Here is a 22185-nt window from a genome sequence, read left to right as displayed (position 1 = left end):
TTCTAGAGTGGTGGGACAGCTTTTTGACAAGAGTTGTGGCTATGCTGGTGAAAAAGTCTGCTTGCTACCTCCATTTTGTCTGTAATGAGGGAGTCTCCCTCCTTGATGCTGATGTTGCTGAGTCTGTCAGCTGACAAGTTGTGGAGTCACACCAGTGACCCTCACAGGTTATTCTGGGAGAGGAAGACAACTTCAAACATCTTCCCACCCCATTAATGCCTTGCTCAATAAGATGCTCTCTGGAGTGCGAAAGCCGCGAGTTAGCACTTTGGACTTGAGCACGGAGCATCTTTCCCTCACTTGACCTTTTTATGAGAGGAAACGGGAAGAGGAAACCAGGATGAAAGTAGCAAAGAAAGGAAAATGAAAGCAGAGAACTTCTCTAAAGTCTTTTCTTCAGTTGCTGGGACACAAAAAACTATCTATGGGTATGAATCTGGACTTTTTCCAACCAATCACAGCCCAGATAGCACTTCCTGTTTCCTGACATAAACGTCAACACGCAGGAAGTTTTCTTGTCACTTGATGGAATTTTAGTGTCATCGCAGAAAGTCCACTTTTCCTCAGGTAAGACCGCATTTTTTACACCACAATTTTACAGCAGGGTAAAATACAACTGCTTTCAAGTCACGTGACATAGTATGTTTACACTTAAGTACCTTGCGTGTATTTTATAAGTCATGTGACATGGTGTGTTTACACTTAAGTACCTTGCGTGTATTTTATAAGTCATGTGACATGGTGTGTTTACACTTAAGTACCTTGCGTGTATTTTATAAGTCATGTGACATGGTGTGTTTACACTTAAGTACCTTGCGTGTATTTTATAAGTTATGTGACATGGTGTGTTTACACTTAAGTACCTTGCGTGTATTTTATAAATCACGTGACATGGTGTGTTTACACTTAAGTACCTTGCGTGTATTTTATAAGTCATGTGACATGGTGTGTTTACACTTAAGTACCTTGCGTGTATTTTATAAGTCATGTGACATGGTGTGTTTACACTTAAGTACCTTGCGTGTATTTTATAAGTCATGTGACATGGTTTGTTTACACTTAAGTACCTTGCGTGTATTTTATAAGTCATGTGACATGGTGTGTTTACACTTAAGTACCTTGCGTGTATTTTATAAGTTATGTGACATGGTGTGTTTACACTTAAGTACCTTGCGTGTATTTTATAAATCACGTGACATGGTGTGTTTACACTTAAGTACCTTGCGTGTATTTTATAAGTCATGTGACATGGTGTGTTTACACTTAAGTACCTTGCGTGTATTTTATAAGTCATGTGACATGGTGTGTTTACACTTAAGTACCTTGCGTGTATTTTATAAGTCATGTGACATGGTTTGTTTACACTTAAGTACCTTGCGTGTATTTTATAAGTCATGTGACATGGTGTGTTTACACTTAAGTACCTTGCGTGTATTTTATAAGTTATGTGACATGGTGTGTTTACACTTAAGTACCTTGCGTGTATTTTATAAGACATGGTTTGTTTACGTTGACCTAAACACCAAACTGCACTTTTTGATTTGGCAGTCGGGTGAGAAAATGGACGCCATGGAAATGGACGACGGCGCATATTTAAATAAGAACTTCTCGATGGACGGACTGATCAAACAAGGTACGCCACAACATAAATATGACATCATAATCAACACCTTTCATCTGTGTCATAAATGTCATGTGTTATTATTATTAACACATCAATGTTTTGTGATGATCATATATTTGTTTTTATTAGTGTTGGCTTTTATTCATTTAGACAACTTTTCTTAGTTTGCTCGTATTAAATATTATACATTATCATCATATGTCATCATTTTGGCGTATGTGCAAATTTATAAAATTATTTGAATGATAAATGATTATATTGTTGATAATGTATGATTACATAACACATACAGTGTCTTAGTATGTCAACATATCATTTTATTAGAATATATATATATATATATATATACATACACACTAGAGATGCGCGGATAGGCAATTATTTCATCCGCAACCGCATCACAAAAGTCGTCAACCATCCGCATCCACCCGAACTAACATTTAATCAAAACCGCACCCGCCCGTTGTTATATATCTAATATAGACGATGCAAGGCATTAGTGAGGTTATAAAGCTTTTGCCTGTTAAAGAAAGGCGACTGATCCAATGGAGCAGAGACATTCAATGCGTGCCACGCTGTCACGGCCCAGACGCACACCAGTGCGCAATCATCTGGGAGCCGCGCTGAGCGCACCTCCAAGAGCGCTCGCGCCACTCAAACTGCTGCAGGCAGCTGCGTTCTATCTTGTTTTAACATCCTCTTCTGGGATCACGGCGGACGAAACTGCTCATGCTCAGGGTGTTTGTGGAGGTTCGGGGTTTCGCACAAATGTGATGCACCATGTTAGATGTCCCGGTTTTGTGACTGTCGTAGACATAAACAGCGTCGCAGCTCTTGCAAATCACGTAGCCAGCATTACTATCATCCTGATTTACAACCTCATAAAAACGAGTCCACGCTGAACTTTTCTGGCCTTTTTTCCCCTGGTCTTTAGTATTCCCTTTTTTAGTTTGTCGCGTACCACGTTTGCTGCCGGCGTTGCCATCTCTTTTTTTTTCTTCTTCTGTTGTGGCATATGCTGCAGGTGCCTGCTCGTTTTTCGTATGTGGGTAACAACATTTAACTATGTATATATATTTCCCAATTGGTTTAACTGCCTCCCGCCTGAATCTATTTAAAATCTAATTTTGTTTAATTTCAACCGCCCGACCCGACCCGCGGATAAAATCTAATTTTTTTTTATCTCAACCGCCCGACCCGCGGATAATCCGCGGACTCCGCGGTTGTGTCCGCAAACCACGCATCTCTAATACACATACATACATATATACATACATACATATATACAAACATACATATATACATATATTAGTGTTTTCAATAATAGTATGGTATAATCCTGTTATTTCATCATCTTCATTATCATTTATTTAATTAAAAAAAGGCATTTTTATTAGTTTAAATATACATTATCAATATAATTGTCACATGATACGATCACATATTGTTATTAATACAGTTTGTATGCCGTCATATGAGCTTGTGTGCATTTATAAAGTAACTTAAATTATGAAATCTTATTTATTTTTATTTTTTATTTTTTTTAATATCATTTTACATATCATAGTGTAACTATTACCAGAATATATGATCATATTGTTGTGTAGAATAAATAAAGTTTGATGAATTTCATTATTTTACATATTGTTACTATTATTAGAATGCGTGATCATGAAATAATGTTTTAGTAATAATAATGTTTTCTCTTAACACCATGGTATAAATTGTAAAATCAATCAAATGATGAATTATTATATTATTAATAATGTAAAATGTTTTCAAATTATATATAATTTTGGTATAATCTATACAATTATTAATTATATTATTAATAATGTTAATTATATATTTTTTAATTATATACAATTTTGGTATAATTTAAAAAATAATATATTAATCAAATTGTATATTTTTTAAATTATGTATAATTTTGGTATAACCTATAACATTATTATATTTTCTAATAATGTTAATTTTGTGTTTAATTATACATAATTCTACATTATAATATGGTCTAGCTATTATTAGGTAATATGATCATATTATTGTGTATAATAAATAATGTTGGATCAATTTAATTATTTTAAATATTGTTAATTTTTTCCAAATTATATATAATTTTGTTATAATCTATACAATTATTAATTATATTATTAATAATGTTAATTATATATCTTTTAATTATATACAATTTTGGTATAATTTAAAAAATATTAATAATATATTAATCATGTTAATTGTATATTTTTTAAATTATGTATAATTTTGGTATAACCTATAACATTATTATTATATTTTCTAATGTTAATTTTGTGTTTAATTATACATAATTCTACATTATATTATGGTCTAGGTATTATTAGGTAATACGATCATATTATCGTGTATAATAAATAATGTTAGATCAATTTAATTATTTTAAATATTGTTAATTTTTTTCAAATTATATATAATTTTGGTGTAATCTATACAATTATTAATTATATTATTAATAATGTTAATTATATATCTTTTAATGATATACAATTTTGGTATGATTGAAAAAATATTAATAATATATTAATCATGTTAATTGTATATTTTTTAAATTATGTATAATTTTGGTATAATCTATAATATTATTATATTTTCTAATGTTAATTTTGTGTTTAATTATACATAATTCTACATTATATTATGGTCTAGCTATTATTAGGTAATATGATCATATTATGGTGTATAATAAATAATGTTAGATCAATTTAATTATTTTAAATATTGTTACTATTATCAGAATGTGTGATCATGGAATAATATTTTAGTAATAATGTTTTAATAATATAACTTGTAAAATAATTCAAATAATTATTATATTATTAATAATATATGTATTTTTAAAATATATACAATTTTGGTATAATTTATAAAATTAATTATCATATTATTAATAATGTTAATTATATATATGTTTTATTATATATAATTTTGGTACAATTTATAAAGTGAGTATTAGATTATTAATAATTGTAATTGTTTTAAATGATATATCATTTTGGTATCATTTTCTTGAAGTGAAACTGACGATATGTTTTTGTGATGCAGTGAATTTCCACAAAAAGAAGTCATCGTCCAGGCGTGTGATGGCGTGTCTGGCTGTACTGTGTGCGCTGCTGCTGGCTGGAAATATCGGACAATTTCTCCACTGTACGTTCTCTACTTTTTCATCCACAACACCCGGCTTGTCCCATAAATGCGCTCCATTTTTAAATATATTTATGCACAGCAGCTCCTCCCTCCCTCTCATGTCATCTTTCACTGTTTGTTGGCGACACCTAGTGGCCACAATAACTCACCATGTAAAGATCATGACAGTGAGTTGATAGATGCAGACACGTTTGTTACTGGATACTATCTAATACGCTTCTGCCTTGGAGACTTTGTATGTCGAATTAATGAATTATTTGATACTTGTTTGTATTGACAAATGTGCTGAGTAGCCTATATCCTGGCAAGTTGACTGCTTGTATCGCACATGATATCACACACAAGTAAACACGCTGCAGGACTGCTTGTATCGCACATGATATCACACACAAGTAAACACTCTGCAGGACTGCTTGTATCGCACATGATATCACACACAAGTAAACACGCTGCAGGGACGCTTGTATCGCACATGATATCACACACAAGTAAACACGCTGCAGGACTGCTTGTATCGCACATGATATCATAACCTATAGCCTAGCATGTTTACTTGGGATGTGATGAAGTCGACGCATGGCCCAACATAGACGGACAGACTCTCCAGGCAATCTACCTGCACGTCAGGTAGAAACAACACTCCTTTGACAACAAAGTCTTCAGGTCTAGACTCATCAGTCTACCTGCACGTCAGGTAGAAACAACACTCCTTTGACAACAAAGTCTTCAGGTCTAGACTCATCAGTCTACCTGCACCTCAGGTGGAAACAACACTCCTTTGACAACAAAGTCTTCAGGTCTAGACTCATCAGTCTACCTGCACGTCAGGTAGAAACAACACTCCTTTGACAACAAAGTCTTCAGGTCTAGACTCATCAGTCTACCTGCACGTCAGGTAGAAACAACACTCCTTTGACAACAAAGTCTTCAGGTCTAGACTCATCAGTCTACCTGCACGTCAGGTAGAAACAACACTCCTTTGACAACAGAGTCTTGAGGTCTAGACTCATCAGTCTACCTGCACCTCAGGTAGAAACAACACTCCTTTGACAACAAAGTCTTCAGGTCTAGACTCATCAGTCTACCTGCACGTCAGGTAGAAACAACACTCCTTTGACAACAAAGTCTTCAGGTCTATACTCATCAGTCTACCTGCACCTCAGGTGGAAACAACACTCCTTTGACAACAAAGTCTTCAGGTCTAGACTCATCAGTCTACCTGTACGTCAGGTAGAAACAACACTCCTTTGACAACAGAGTCTTGAGGTCTAGACTCATCAGTCTACCTGCACGTCAGGTAGAAACAACACTCCTTTGACAACAAAGTCTTCAGGTCTAGACTCAGCAGTCTACCTGCACCTCAGGTAGAAACAACACTCCTTTGACAACAAAGTCTTGAGGTTTACACTCATCAGTCTACCTGCACATCAGGTAGAAACAACACTCCTTTGACAACAAAGTCTTGAGGTCTAGACTCAGCAGTCTACCTGCACGTCAGGTAGAAACAACACTCCTTTGACAACAAAGTCTTGAGGTCTAGACTCATCAGTCTACCTGCACCTCAGGTAGAAACAACACTCCTTTGACAACAAAGTCTTCATTTCTAGACTCAGCAGTCTACCTGCACGTCAGGTAGAAACAACACTCCTTTGACAACAAAGTCTTGAGGTTTACACTCAGCAGTCTACCTGCACGTCAGGTAGAAACAACACTCCTTTGACAACAAAGTCTTCAGGTCTAGACTCATCAGTCTACCTGCACCTCAGGTAGAAACAACACTCCTTTGACAACAAAGTCTTGAGGTCTAGACTCAGCAGTCTACCTGCACGTCAGGTAGAAACAACACTCCTTTGACAACAAAGTCTTGAGGTCTAGACTCAGCAGTCTACCTGCACGTCAGGTAGAAACAACACTCCTTTGACAACAAAGTCTTCAGGTCTAGACTCAGCAGTCTACCTGCACGTCAGGTGGAAACAACACTCCTTTGACAACAAAGTCTTGAGGTCTAGACTCAGCAGTCTACCTGCACGTCAGGTAGAAACAACACTCCTTTGACAACAAAGTCTTCAGGTCTAGACTCATCAGTCTACCTGCACGTCAGGTAGAAACAACACTCCTTTGACAACAAAGTCTTCAGGTCTAGACTCAGCAGTCTACCTGCACCTCAGGTAGAAACAACACTCCTTTGACAACAAAGTCTTGAGGTTTACACTCATCAGTCTACCTGCACATCAGGTAGAAACAACACTCCTTTGACAACAAAGTCTTGAGGTCTAGACTCAGCAGTCTACCTGCACGTCAGGTAGAAACAACACTCCTTTGACAACAAAGTCTTGAGGTCTAGACTCATCAGTCTACCTGCACCTCAGGTAGAAACAACACTCCTTTGACAACAAAGTCTTCATTTCTAGACTCAGCAGTCTACCTGCACGTCAGGTAGAAACAACACTCCTTTGACAACAAAGTCTTGAGGTTTACACTCAGCAGTCTACCTGCACGTCAGGTAGAAACAACACTCCTTTGACAACAAAGTCTTCAGGTCTAGACTCATCAGTCTACCTGCACCTCAGGTAGAAACAACACTCCTTTGACAACAAAGTCTTGAGGTCTAGACTCAGCAGTCTACCTGCACGTCAGGTAGAAACAACACTCCTTTGACAACAAAATCTTGAGGTCTAGACTCAGCAGTCTACCTGCACGTCAGGTAGAAACAACACTCCTTTGACAACAAAGTCTTCAGGTCTAGACTCAGCAGTCTACCTGCACGTCAGGTGGAAACAACACTCCTTTGACAACAAAGTCTTGAGGTCTAGACTCAGCAGTCTACCTGCACGTCAGGTAGAAACAACACTCCTTTGACAACAAAGTCTTCAGGTCTAGACTCAGCAGTCTACCTGCACGTCAGGTAGAAACAACACTCCTTTGACAACAAAGTCTTGAGGTCTATACTCATCAGTCTACCTGCACGTCAGGTAGAAACAACACTCCTTTGACAACAAATTCTTCTGGTCTAGACTCAGCAGTCTACCTGTACGTCAGGTAGAAACAACACTCCTTTGACAACAGAGTCTTGAGGTCTAGACTCATCAGTCTACCTGCACGTCAGGTAGAAACAACACTCCTTTGACAACAAAGTCTTGAGGTTTACACTCAGCAGTCTACCTGCACGTCAGGTAGAAACAACACTCCTTTGACAACAAAGTCTTCAGGTCTAGACTCATCAGTCTACCTGCACGTCAGGTAGAAACAACACTCCTTTGACAACAAAGTCTTCAGGTCTAGACTCATCAGTCTACCTGCACCTCAGGTAGAAACAACACTCCTTTGACAACAAAGTCTTGAGGTCTAGACTCAGCAGTCTACCTGCACGTCAGGTAGAAACAACACTCCTTTGACAACAAAGTCTTGAGGTCTAGACTCAGCAGTCTACCTGCACGTCAGGTAGAAACAACACTCCTTTGACAACAAAGTCTTCAGGTCTAGACTCAGCAGTCTACCTGCACGTCAGGTGGAAACAACACTCCTTTGACAACAAAGTCTTGAGGTCTAGACTCAGCAGTCTACCTGCACGTCAGGTAGAAACAACACTCCTTTGACAACAAAGTCTTCAGGTCTAGACTCATCAGTCTACCTGCACGTCAGGTAGAAACAACACTCCTTTGACAACAAAGTCTTCAGGTCTAGACTCAGCAGTCTACCTGCACCTCAGGTAGAAACAACACTCCTTTGACAACAAAGTCTTGAGGTTTACACTCATCAGTCTACCTGCACATCAGGTAGAAACAACACTCCTTTGACAACAAAGTCTTGAGGTCTAGACTCAGCAGTCTACCTGCACGTCAGGTAGAAACAACACTCCTTTGACAACAAAGTCTTGAGGTCTAGACTCATCAGTCTACCTGCACCTCAGGTAGAAACAACACTCCTTTGACAACAAAGTCTTCATTTCTAGACTCAGCAGTCTACCTGCACGTCAGGTAGAAACAACACTCCTTTGACAACAAAGTCTTGAGGTTTACACTCAGCAGTCTACCTGCACGTCAGGTAGAAACAACACTCCTTTGACAACAAAGTCTTCAGGTCTAGACTCATCAGTCTACCTGCACCTCAGGTAGAAACAACACTCCTTTGACAACAAAGTCTTGAGGTCTAGACTCAGCAGTCTACCTGCACGTCAGGTAGAAACAACACTCCTTTGACAACAAAGTCTTGAGGTCTAGACTCAGCAGTCTACCTGCACGTCAGGTAGAAACAACACTCCTTTGACAACAAAGTCTTCAGGTCTAGACTCAGCAGTCTACCTGCACGTCAGGTGGAAACAACACTCCTTTGACAACAAAGTCTTGAGGTCTAGACTCAGCAGTCTACCTGCACGTCAGGTAGAAACAACACTCCTTTGACAACAAAGTCTTCAGGTCTAGACTCAGCAGTCTACCTGCACGTCAGGTAGAAACAACACTCCTTTGACAACAAAGTCTTGAGGTCTATACTCATCAGTCTACCTGCACGTCAGGTAGAAACAACACTCCTTTGACAACAAATTCTTCTGGTCTAGACTCAGCAGTCTACCTGTACGTCAGGTAGAAACAACACTCCTTTGACAACAGAGTCTTGAGGTCTAGACTCATCAGTCTACCTGCACGTCAGGTAGAAACAACACTCCTTTGACAACAAAGTCTTGAGGTTTACACTCAGCAGTCTACCTGCACGTCAGGTAGAAACAACACTCCTTTGACAACAAAGTCTTCAGGTCTAGACTCATCAGTCTACCTGCACCTCAGGTAGAAACAACACTCCTTTGACAACAAAGTCTTGAGGTCTAGACTCAGCAGTCTACCTGCACGTCAGGTAGAAACAACACTCCTTTGACAACAAAGTCTTGAGGTCTAGACTCAGCAGTCTACCTGCACGTCAGGTAGAAACAACACTCCTTTGACAACAAAGTCTTGAGGTCTAGACTCAGCAGTCTACCTGCACGTCAGGTAGAAACAACACTCCTTTGACAACAAAGTCTTGAGGTCTAGACTCAGCAGTCTACCTGCACGTCAGGTAGAAACAACACTCCTTTGACAACAAAGTCTTGAGGTCTAGACTCAGCAGTCTACCTGCACGTCAGGTAGAAACAACACTCCTTTGACAACAAAGTCTTGAGGTCTAGACTCAGCAGTCTACCTGCACGTCAGGTAGAAACAACACTCCTTTGACAACAAAGTCTTCAGGTCTAGACTCAGCAGTCTACCTGCACGTCAGGTGGAAACAACACTCCTTTGACAACAAAGTCTTGAGGTCTAGACTCAGCAGTCTACCTGCAAGTCAGGTAGAAACAACACTCCTTTGACAACAAAGTCTTCAGGTCTAGACTCAGCAGTCTACCTGCACGTCAGGTAGAAACAACACTCCTTTGACAACAAAGTCTTGAGGTCTATACTCATCAGTCTACCTGCACGTCAGGTAGAAACAACACTCCTTTGACAACAAATTCTTCTGGTCTAGACTCAGCAGTCTACCTGTACGTCAGGTAGAAACAACACTCCTTTGACAACAGAGTCTTGAGGTCTAGACTCATCAGTCTACCTGCACGTCAGGTAGAAACAACACTCCTTTGACAACAAAGTCTTGAGGTTTACACTCAGCAGTCTACCTGCACGTCAGGTAGAAACAACACTCCTTTGACAACAAAGTCTTCAGGTCTAGACTCATCAGTCTACCTGCACCTCAGGTAGAAACAACACTCCTTTGACAACAAAGTCTTGAGGTCTAGACTCAGCAGTCTACCTGCACGTCAGGTAGAAACAACACTCCTTTGACAACAAAGTCTTGAGGTCTAGACTCAGCAGTCTACCTGCACGTCAGGTAGAAACAACACTCCTTTGACAACAAAGTCTTCAGGTCTAGACTCAGCAGTCTACCTGCACGTCAGGTGGAAACAACACTCCTTTGACAACAAAGTCTTGAGGTCTAGACTCATCAGTCTACCTGCACCTCAGGTAGAAACAACACTCCTTTGACAACAAAGTCTTCATTTCTAGACTCAGCAGTCTACCTGCACGTCAGGTAGAAACAACACTCCTTTGACAACAAAGTCTTGAGGTTTACACTCAGCAGTCTACCTGCACGTCAGGTAGAAACAACACTCCTTTGACAACAAAGTCTTCAGGTCTAGACTCATCAGTCTACCTGCACCTCAGGTAGAAACAACACTCCTTTGACAACAAAGTCTTGAGGTCTAGACTCAGCAGTCTACCTGCACGTCAGGTAGAAACAACACTCCTTTGACAACAAAGTCTTGAGGTCTAGACTCAGCAGTCTACCTGCACGTCAGGTAGAAACAACACTCCTTTGACAACAAAGTCTTCAGGTCTAGACTCAGCAGTCTACCTGCACGTCAGGTGGAAACAACACTCCTTTGACAACAAAGTCTTGAGGTCTAGACTCAGCAGTCTACCTGCACGTCAGGTAGAAACAACACTCCTTTGACAACAAAGTCTTCAGGTCTAGACTCATCAGTCTACCTGCACGTCAGGTAGAAACAACACTCCTTTGACAACAAAGTCTTCAGGTCTAGACTCAGCAGTCTACCTGCACCTCAGGTAGAAACAACACTCCTTTGACAACAAAGTCTTGAGGTTTACACTCATCAGTCTACCTGCACATCAGGTAGAAACAACACTCCTTTGACAACAAAGTCTTGAGGTCTAGACTCAGCAGTCTACCTGCACGTCAGGTAGAAACAACACTCCTTTGACAACAAAGTCTTGAGGTCTAGACTCATCAGTCTACCTGCACCTCAGGTAGAAACAACACTCCTTTGACAACAAAGTCTTCATTTCTAGACTCAGCAGTCTACCTGCACGTCAGGTAGAAACAACACTCCTTTGACAACAAAGTCTTGAGGTTTACACTCAGCAGTCTACCTGCACGTCAGGTAGAAACAACACTCCTTTGACAACAAAGTCTTCAGGTCTAGACTCATCAGTCTACCTGCACCTCAGGTAGAAACAACACTCCTTTGACAACAAAGTCTTGAGGTCTAGACTCAGCAGTCTACCTGCACGTCAGGTAGAAACAACACTCCTTTGACAACAAAATCTTGAGGTCTAGACTCAGCAGTCTACCTGCACGTCAGGTAGAAACAACACTCCTTTGACAACAAAGTCTTCAGGTCTAGACTCAGCAGTCTACCTGCACGTCAGGTGGAAACAACACTCCTTTGACAACAAAGTCTTGAGGTCTAGACTCAGCAGTCTACCTGCACGTCAGGTAGAAACAACACTCCTTTGACAACAAAGTCTTCAGGTCTAGACTCAGCAGTCTACCTGCACGTCAGGTAGAAACAACACTCCTTTGACAACAAAGTCTTGAGGTCTATACTCATCAGTCTACCTGCACGTCAGGTAGAAACAACACTCCTTTGACAACAAATTCTTCTGGTCTAGACTCAGCAGTCTACCTGTACGTCAGGTAGAAACAACACTCCTTTGACAACAGAGTCTTGAGGTCTAGACTCATCAGTCTACCTGCACGTCAGGTAGAAACAACACTCCTTTGACAACAAAGTCTTGAGGTTTACACTCAGCAGTCTACCTGCACGTCAGGTAGAAACAACACTCCTTTGACAACAAAGTCTTCAGGTCTAGACTCATCAGTCTACCTGCACGTCAGGTAGAAACAACACTCCTTTGACAACAAAGTCTTCAGGTCTAGACTCATCAGTCTACCTGCACCTCAGGTAGAAACAACACTCCTTTGACAACAAAGTCTTGAGGTCTAGACTCAGCAGTCTACCTGCACGTCAGGTAGAAACAACACTCCTTTGACAACAAAGTCTTGAGGTCTAGACTCAGCAGTCTACCTGCACGTCAGGTAGAAACAACACTCCTTTGACAACAAAGTCTTCAGGTCTAGACTCAGCAGTCTACCTGCACGTCAGGTGGAAACAACACTCCTTTGACAACAAAGTCTTGAGGTCTAGACTCAGCAGTCTACCTGCACGTCAGGTAGAAACAACACTCCTTTGACAACAAAGTCTTCAGGTCTAGACTCATCAGTCTACCTGCACGTCAGGTAGAAACAACACTCCTTTGACAACAAAGTCTTCAGGTCTAGACTCAGCAGTCTACCTGCACCTCAGGTAGAAACAACACTCCTTTGACAACAAAGTCTTGAGGTTTACACTCATCAGTCTACCTGCACATCAGGTAGAAACAACACTCCTTTGACAACAAAGTCTTGAGGTCTAGACTCAGCAGTCTACCTGCACGTCAGGTAGAAACAACACTCCTTTGACAACAAAGTCTTGAGGTCTAGACTCATCAGTCTACCTGCACCTCAGGTAGAAACAACACTCCTTTGACAACAAAGTCTTCATTTCTAGACTCAGCAGTCTACCTGCACGTCAGGTAGAAACAACACTCCTTTGACAACAAAGTCTTGAGGTTTACACTCAGCAGTCTACCTGCACGTCAGGTAGAAACAACACTCCTTTGACAACAAAGTCTTCAGGTCTAGACTCATCAGTCTACCTGCACCTCAGGTAGAAACAACACTCCTTTGACAACAAAGTCTTGAGGTCTAGACTCAGCAGTCTACCTGCACGTCAGGTAGAAACAACACTCCTTTGACAACAAAGTCTTGAGGTCTAGACTCAGCAGTCTACCTGCACGTCAGGTAGAAACAACACTCCTTTGACAACAAAGTCTTCAGGTCTAGACTCAGCAGTCTACCTGCACGTCAGGTGGAAACAACACTCCTTTGACAACAAAGTCTTGAGGTCTAGACTCAGCAGTCTACCTGCACGTCAGGTAGAAACAACACTCCTTTGACAACAAAGTCTTCAGGTCTAGACTCAGCAGTCTACCTGCACGTCAGGTAGAAACAACACTCCTTTGACAACAAAGTCTTGAGGTCTATACTCATCAGTCTACCTGCACGTCAGGTAGAAACAACACTCCTTTGACAACAAATTCTTCTGGTCTAGACTCAGCAGTCTACCTGTACGTCAGGTAGAAACAACACTCCTTTGACAACAGAGTCTTGAGGTCTAGACTCATCAGTCTACCTGCACGTCAGGTAGAAACAACACTCCTTTGACAACAAAGTCTTGAGGTTTACACTCAGCAGTCTACCTGCACGTCAGGTAGAAACAACACTCCTTTGACAACAAAGTCTTCAGGTCTAGACTCATCAGTCTACCTGCACCTCGGGTAGAAACAACACTCCTTTGACAACAAAGTCTTGAGGTCTAGACTCAGCAGTCTACCTGCACGTCAGGTAGAAACAACACTCCTTTGACAACAAAGTCTTGAGGTCTAGACTCAGCAGTCTACCTGCACGTCAGGTAGAAACAACACTCCTTTGACAACAAAGTCTTGAGGTCTAGACTCAGCAGTCTACCTGCACGTCAGGTAGAAACAACACTCCTTTGACAACAAAGTCTTGAGGTCTAGACTCAGCAGTCTACCTGCACGTCAGGTAGAAACAACACTCCTTTGACAACAAAGTCTTGAGGTCTAGACTCAGCAGTCTACCTGCACGTCAGGTAGAAACAACACTCCTTTGACAACAAAGTCTTGAGGTCTAGACTCAGCAGTCTACCTGCACGTCAGGTAGAAACAACACTCCTTTGACAACAAAGTCTTCAGGTCTAGACTCAGCAGTCTACCTGCACGTCAGGTGGAAACAACACTCCTTTGACAACAAAGTCTTGAGGTCTAGACTCAGCAGTCTACCTGCAAGTCAGGTAGAAACAACACTCCTTTGACAACAAAGTCTTCAGGTCTAGACTCAGCAGTCTACCTGCACGTCAGGTAGAAACAACACTCCTTTGACAACAAAGTCTTGAGGTCTATACTCATCAGTCTACCTGCACGTCAGGTAGAAACAACACTCCTTTGACAACAAATTCTTCTGGTCTAGACTCAGCAGTCTACCTGTACGTCAGGTAGAAACAACACTCCTTTGACAACAGAGTCTTGAGGTCTAGACTCATCAGTCTACCTGCACGTCAGGTAGAAACAACACTCCTTTGACAACAAAGTCTTGAGGTTTACACTCAGCAGTCTACCTGCACGTCAGGTAGAAACAACACTCCTTTGACAACAAAGTCTTCAGGTCTAGACTCATCAGTCTACCTGCACCTCAGGTAGAAACAACACTCCTTTGACAACAAAGTCTTGAGGTCTAGACTCAGCAGTCTACCTGCACGTCAGGTAGAAACAACACTCCTTTGACAACAAAGTCTTGAGGTCTAGACTCAGCAGTCTACCTGCACGTCAGGTAGAAACAACACTCCTTTGACAACAAAGTCTTCAGGTCTAGACTCAGCAGTCTACCTGCACGTCAGGTGGAAACAACACTCCTTTGACAACAAAGTCTTGAGGTCTAGACTCAGCAGTCTACCTGCACGTCAGGTAGAAACAACACTCCTTTGACAACAAAGTCTTCAGGTCTAGACTCAGCAGTCTACCTGCACGTCAGGTAGAAACAACACTCCTTTGACAACAAAGTCTTGAGGTCTATACTCATCAGTCTACCTGCACGTCAGGTAGAAACAACACTCCTTTGACAACAAATTCTTCTGGTCTAGACTCAGCAGTCTACCTGTACGTCAGGTAGAAACAACACTCCTTTGACAACAGAGTCTTGAGGTCTAGACTCATCAGTCTACCTGCACCTCAGGTAGAAACAACACTCCTTTGACAACAAAGTCTTGAGGTCTAGACTCATCAGTCTACCTGCACCTCAGGTAGAAACAACACTCCTTTGACAACAAAGTCTTCATTTCTAGACTCAGCAGTCTACCTGCACGTCAGGTAGAAACAACACTCCTTTGACAACAAAGTCTTGAGGTTTACACTCATCAGTCTACCTGCACATCAGGCAGAAACAACACTCCTTTGACAACAAAGTCTTGAGGTCTAGACGCAGCAGTCTACCTGCACGTCAGGTAGAAACAACACTCCTTTGACAACAAAGTCTTCAGGTCTAGACTCAGCAGTCTACCTGCACATCAGGTGGAAACAACACTCCTTTGACAACAAAGTCTTGAGGTCTAGACTCAGCAGTCTACCTGCACGTCAGGTAGAAACAACACTCCTTTGACAACAAAGTCTTCAGGTCTAGACTCAGCAGTCTACCTGCACGTCAGGTGGAAACAACACTCCTTTGACAACAAAGTCTTGAGGTCTATACTCATCAGTCTACCTGCACGTCAGGTAGAAACAACACTCCTTTGACAACAAATTCTTCTGGTCTAGACTCAGCAGTCTACCTGTACGTCAGGTAGAAACAACACTCCTTTGACAACAAAGTCTTGAGGTCTAGACTCATCAGTCTACCTGCACGTCAGGTAGAAACAACACTCCTTTGACAACAAAGTCTTGAGGTCTAGACTCATCAGTCTACCTGCACATCAGGTAGAAACAACACTCCTTTGACAACAAAGTCTTGCGGTCTAGACTCATCAGTCTACCTGCACGTCAGGTAGAAACAACACTCCTTTGACAACAGAGTCTTGAGGTTTAGACTCAGCAGTCTACCTGCACCTCAGGTAGAAACAACACTCCTTTGACAACAAAGTCTTCATTTCTAGACTCAGCAGTCTACCTGCACGTCAGGTAGAAACAACACTCATTTGACAACAAAGTCTTCAGGTCTAGACTCATCAGTCTACCTGCACATCAGGTAGAAACAACACTCCTTTGACAACAAAGTCTTGAGGTCTAGACTCAGCAGTCTACCTGCACGTCAGGTAGAAATAACACTCCTTTGACAACAAAGTCTTCAGGTCTAGACTCATCAGTCTACCTGCACATCAGGTAGAAACAACACTCCTTTGACAACAAACATGTACAGATTGTGGACAGGTAGGACGGCTGGTACCAAAGAGGAGTGAGGGAAGCCATCTATGTCAAAGTTGAAAAAACTATCCCTGAACAGAGGATGTGGTCTGCGACTCCACCTGTCTCCCACATACAACACTGTCCTTTCAACCATTCCTAAAAGACTCTGTAATTTAACAGGAGTTAGAAACATTCTGGTCACATTCTGCCATTTGTTTACAACTGAATGCAATGCTTACGCGGGGGATTCGGACTATTTTGGACTGGTAATAGTCCATCCACAGTGATGGTTCTGCCACACAATACCTCAATCCTTGCCGAGGCACGCCCTCCTGGTTTTGGAGTATAAATATTTGGGGTTCTGGCACTAGCCGAGACTAGAGACTAGATCTGACCGATCTAAGTTTAAGACTTGATCTGACCAATCTAAGTCAATGAGCATGAACTAATGAAGCCTACAGAGGTATTGGTCCCAACCGCTAAACTAGATCTCACCAATCTAAATCTAAGACTAGATCTGACCAATCTATGTTTAAGACTAGATTTGACCAATCTAAGTCTAGGAGCATGAACTGATGAAGCCTACTGAGGTATTGGCGCCAGCCGCTAGACTGGATCTGACCAATCTAAATCTAAGACTCGATCCGACCAATCTAAGTCAAATAATAGATCTGACCAATCCAAGTTTATGAACATGAACTGATGAAGCCTACTGAGGTATTGGCACCATCCCATAGACTCGATTTGACCAATCTAAGTCCAAGACTAGATCTGACCAATCCAAGTTTATGAGCATGAACTGATGAAACCTACTGAGGTATTGGCACCAGCCCATAGACTCGATTTGACCAATCTAAGTCCAAGACTAGATCTGACCAATCCAAGTTTATGAGCATGAACTGATGAAACCTACTGAGGTATTGGCACCAGCCCATAGACTAGATCTGACCGATCCAACTCTATGAGCATGAACTGATGAAACCTACTGAGGTATTGGCACCAGCCCATAGACTCGATCTGACCAATCTAAGTCTAAGACTAGATCTGACCAATCCAAGTTTATGAGCATGAACTGATGAAACCTACTGAGGTATTGGCACCAGCCCATAGACTTGATCTGACCAATCTAAGTCTAAGACTAGATCTAACCGATCCAAGTCTATGAACATGAACTGATGAAACCTACTGAGGTATTGGCACCAGCCCATAGACTAGATCTGACCGATCTAAGTCTAGGACTAGATCTGACCGATCGAAGTCTATGGTCATGAACTGATGAAGTCTACTCTGATGAGAGGCAGAACGTCTTCTAAGACGAACCAAACAGTCCAGTTGTGATCAATTGAATGCCCTGGGATTAGATCACAATGACCATGAGAACATTCATAGACATGAATCGATTTATAATCGGGATAAAAAATTATCGCAATTCAGATATGAATAAAAAAATTTTGTGCACCCCTAATGTTTACCTTTAGTAAAGACTTGACTAAAATATAAGAAAATACCAACCTTGTTGCTTGTTGGAGAACTGTTGGCTAATCCGATACTTGGTATTTTTGATCATATCGGACTGATATTTGATGTTAAAATTGGATCGGAACACGCGGGCCAAAATTTTGCCATTGCCGTCCCCATCTGATCCGACATTCCATTTTTAGGCCTATTGTGGCTAATGAAAAATGAGAAATCAGCAGCAGAAAGAAAATTGTTTTTCATAATTGTCTCCATTTTCCAGATGAGCTCCTGCCCTATTTTGCTACAAAAGACCAGGCAAACTCAGACTCTCTGACTCAGAAGAATCTCCAAACTAAAAACCAAGTCTCCCCTGTAAGCGCTGACCATTACGAGGCAGTAACTGCAGACAGAAACCAGCTGGAGGCCATGTTGAATAACCTCACAAAGGACAAAGACCGGTTGAAGACCGACTACGATTCTTTAGCGAATGACCGAGACAAACTCCTCAGCAGCAAAAACGCTTTGATGGCCGAATTCAAGGGTCTGCAGACCAACCACAGCCAACTAAATAGGGACTATGATGTGGTACAATCCCTGATTAGTGCACTTAGGGCACAGAGCGGCCAATTACAGTCCAATTACGATTCCCTCGTTAAGGCGAAAGAGGTCCTTCAAACCAGTAAAAACACTTTGGTTGCTGAGAGAGACGACCTAAGGACTGGATTCAACAATCTCAAAAACGAGAAAGACCTTCTAGAGAGCAACTATACTTCCTTGAGAAGTTTGAACAACCAGCTACAGTCCAGTTACAGCTCCCTCGCTAAGGAGAAAGCGCTTCTGCAAACCAGCAAAACCACTTTGGTTGCTGAGAGAGACGACCTAAGGACTGGATTCAACAATCTCAAAAACGAGAAAGACCTTCTAAAAAGCAACTATACTTCCTTGAGAAGTTTGAACAACCAGCTACAGTCCAGATACAGCTCCCTCGCTAAGGAGAAAGCGCTTCTGCAAACCAGCAAAACCACTTTGGTTGCTGAGAGAGATGACTTAAAGACTCGATTCAACGATCTCAAAAACGAGAAAGATCTTCTAGAGAGCAGCTATACTTCCTTGAGAAGTTTGAACAACCAGCTACAGTCCAGATACAGCTCCCTCGCTAAGGAGAAAGCGCTTCTGCAAACCAGCAAAACCACTTTGGTTGCTGAGAGAGACGACCTAAGGACTGGATTCAACAATCTCAAAAACGAGAAAGACCTTCTAGAGAGCAACTATACTTCCTTGAGAAGTTTGAACAACCAGCTACAGTCCAGTTACAGCTCCCTCGCTAAGGAGAAAGCGCTTCTGCAAACCAGCAAAACCACTTTGGTTGCTGAGAGAGACGACCTAAGGACTGGATTCAACAATCTCAAAAACGAGAAAGACCTTCTAAAAAGCAACTATACTTCCTTGAGAAGTTTGAACAACCAGCTACAGTCCAGATACAGCTCCCTCGCTAAGGAGAAAGCGCTTCTGCAAACCAGCAAAACCACTTTGGTTGCTGAGAGAGATGACTTAAAGACTCGATTCAACGATCTCAAAAACGAGAAAGATCTTCTAGAGAGCAGCTATACTTCCTTGAGAAGTTTGAACAACCAGCTACAGTCCAGATACAGCTCCCTCGCTAAGGAGAAAGCGCTTCTGCAAACCAGCAAAACCACTTTGGTTGCTGAGAGAGACGACCTAAGGACTGGATTCAACAATCTCAAAAACGAGAAAGACCTTCTAGAGAGCAACTATACTTCCTTGAGAAGTTTGAACAACCAGCTACAGTCCAGTTACAGCTCCCTCGCTAAGGAGAAAGCGCTTCTGCAAACCAGCAAAACCACTTTGGTTGCTGAGAGAGACGACCTAAGGACTGGATTCAACAATCTCAAAAACGAGAAAGACCTTCTAAAAAGCAACTATACTTCCTTGAGAAGTTTGAACAACCAGCTACAGTCCAGATACAGCTCCCTCGCTAAGGAGAAAGCGCTTCTGCAAACCAGCAAAACCACTTTGGTTGCTGAGAGAGATGACTTAAAGACTCGATTCAACGATCTCAAAAACGAGAAAGATCTTCTAGAGAGCAGCTATACTTCCTTGAGAAGTTTGAACAACCAGCTACAGTCCAGATACAGCTCCCTCGCTAAGGAGAAAGCGCTTCTGCAAACCAGCAAAACCACTTTGGTTGCTGAGAGAGACGACCTAAGGACTGGATTCAACAATCTCAAAAACGAGAAAGACCTTCTAGAGAGCAACTATACTTCCTTGAGAAGTTTGAACAACCAGCTACAGTCCAGTTACAGCTCCCTCGCTAAGGAGAAAGCGCTTCTGCAAACCAGCAAAACCACTTTGGTTGCTGAGAGAGACGACCTAAGGACTGGATTCAACAATCTCAAAAACGAGAAAGACCTTCTAAAAAGCAACTATACTTCCTTGAGAAGTTTGAACAACCAGCTACAGTCCAGATACAGCTCCCTCGCTAAGGAGAAAGCGCTTCTGCAAACCAACAAAGCCACTTTGGTTGCTGAGAGAGATGACTTAAAGACTCGATTCAACGATCTCAAAAACGAGAAGGACTTTCTAGAGAGCAACTATACTTCTTTGAGAAGTTTGAACGAGGCGTCGCAGAACAATCAGAGTGTCCTGGTGACAGAACGGAATAAGCTGCAGAGGAACATCAACAAGATGACCACTAAACTGAAAGGTAAGCAGACAGCAGATAATCAGAGACCCGCACATTTCCTGACGATACCGATGGTGTTTATTGGCACTTTGTTAGGATTTTTTGTGTAATCTTGGATTTTTGCAGGCCTGAAATGTCAGCCCGGCTGGAGGAAGTTTGACCTTAGCTGCTACCAGGTGTCAAGAACCACTAAGAACTGGCAGGAGAGCAGAAAGGACTGCATCCGCAAGGGAGCAGATCTGCTTGTCATCGACAGCAGGACTGAACAGGTGAGACATTCAAAACATTAGCATGTTAGCTTTTTTAGCTAATCCTATATTTTGGTATTTGACACATAGTAATGTCAGCATTTCTGCATGTCATGTTAGCATGCTAGCTTTTTTTGCAAGTATACAAAATGCTGTTTTGCATTTCGTGGAAATCTATAGGCTACTTTTCCTGGTATACACACCAGAGTTATGTTTTAGTACTTGACTTACGCTAAAGTTAGCGTTTTAACATGCCAACATTAGCCTGCTGGCTTTCAGTTAATTTTGCAGGTCTATATCTCAGATTTGCATATTTTGGTAGTTGGCGCATACTAAAAGGTAGCATTTTTTGCAAGTATAAAAAAGGCAGTATGGAGTACCCATTAGCTCGCCGCGACGTATAAAGTTTTATCTATGAGTATACACCTCTGTCATATATGTTGGTACTGGACGCATGCTAAGGATAGCAAGCTTGTTTTTTGGGGGCTAATTTTACAGTTATACGTTTTGGTACTTGACGAGTTATTGTTAGCACGTTGAAATGCTAACATTAGCTTGCAAGCTTTTTGTGGAAAATATTGCATGTGTACAGTGTCACACCCCGCCTCGGGTGAAGGTGATGTAACCTTTGCAAAGCAGACTTTCAAACCAAGGATGGCAGTTGGTGACAGTTTACAAACATTTATTTCAATACCAAAAGTGTCAAGAGGGGAACAACAAAAGAAACAAAGCACCCAAAATCTGCAATAGTAATAAATAGAGGCAATATTAGTATAGTATATTATTTATAGTACATGTATATTCTAAATCCATTTCAAAGTCGCATGCGTTAAATAGGCCTCTATAATTCTTCAAAATAAGCATATTAAAAATAACCAAATAATGAAAAAGGTAAATCATCCATTATAACAAAATACATGTATTCACAATCAAAGGTCAATAATCAAATATGTCAAAGTAAAGAATTAAATAGATTTAGCAAAATCAATTAGCAATCAACAAGAGTCATTTAACACAAAATAATCTCATCATGAAAATAATCACCTCAGTAGATGTTTGATGCATGGAGACCTGAGAACCTCCTCTGGCAGAACAGAACCTCCTCTGGCAGGGACACACAACAGACTG

General features: G+C 41.3%; 1 protein-coding gene across 1 annotated transcript in view; it reads left to right on the top strand.

Annotated features, from left to right (window-relative positions):
• The first annotated feature begins 464 nt into the window (after positions 1-464).
• LOC133616933 (uncharacterized) overlaps positions 465-22185 on the top strand; it is a 24734-nt gene continuing 3013 nt past the window's right edge. The window contains exons 1-5 of the mRNA XM_061976503.1: positions 465-567; positions 1549-1633; positions 4706-4807; positions 18386-20830; positions 20936-21078. Of these exons, the coding sequence (XP_061832487.1) occupies positions 1561-1633; positions 4706-4807; positions 18386-20830; positions 20936-21078 (2763 nt within the window). The 5' untranslated portion in view covers positions 465-567; positions 1549-1560. The remainder of the gene's footprint in view (positions 568-1548; positions 1634-4705; positions 4808-18385; positions 20831-20935; positions 21079-22185) is intronic.

This window comes from Nerophis lumbriciformis, linkage group LG16, assembly GCF_033978685.3.
Source record: "Nerophis lumbriciformis linkage group LG16, RoL_Nlum_v2.1, whole genome shotgun sequence".
Taxonomy (NCBI): domain Eukaryota; kingdom Metazoa; phylum Chordata; class Actinopteri; order Syngnathiformes; family Syngnathidae; genus Nerophis; species Nerophis lumbriciformis.
Note: the sequence above shows the minus strand (reverse complement) of the source record. Positions and strands in the feature narration are given on the sequence as shown.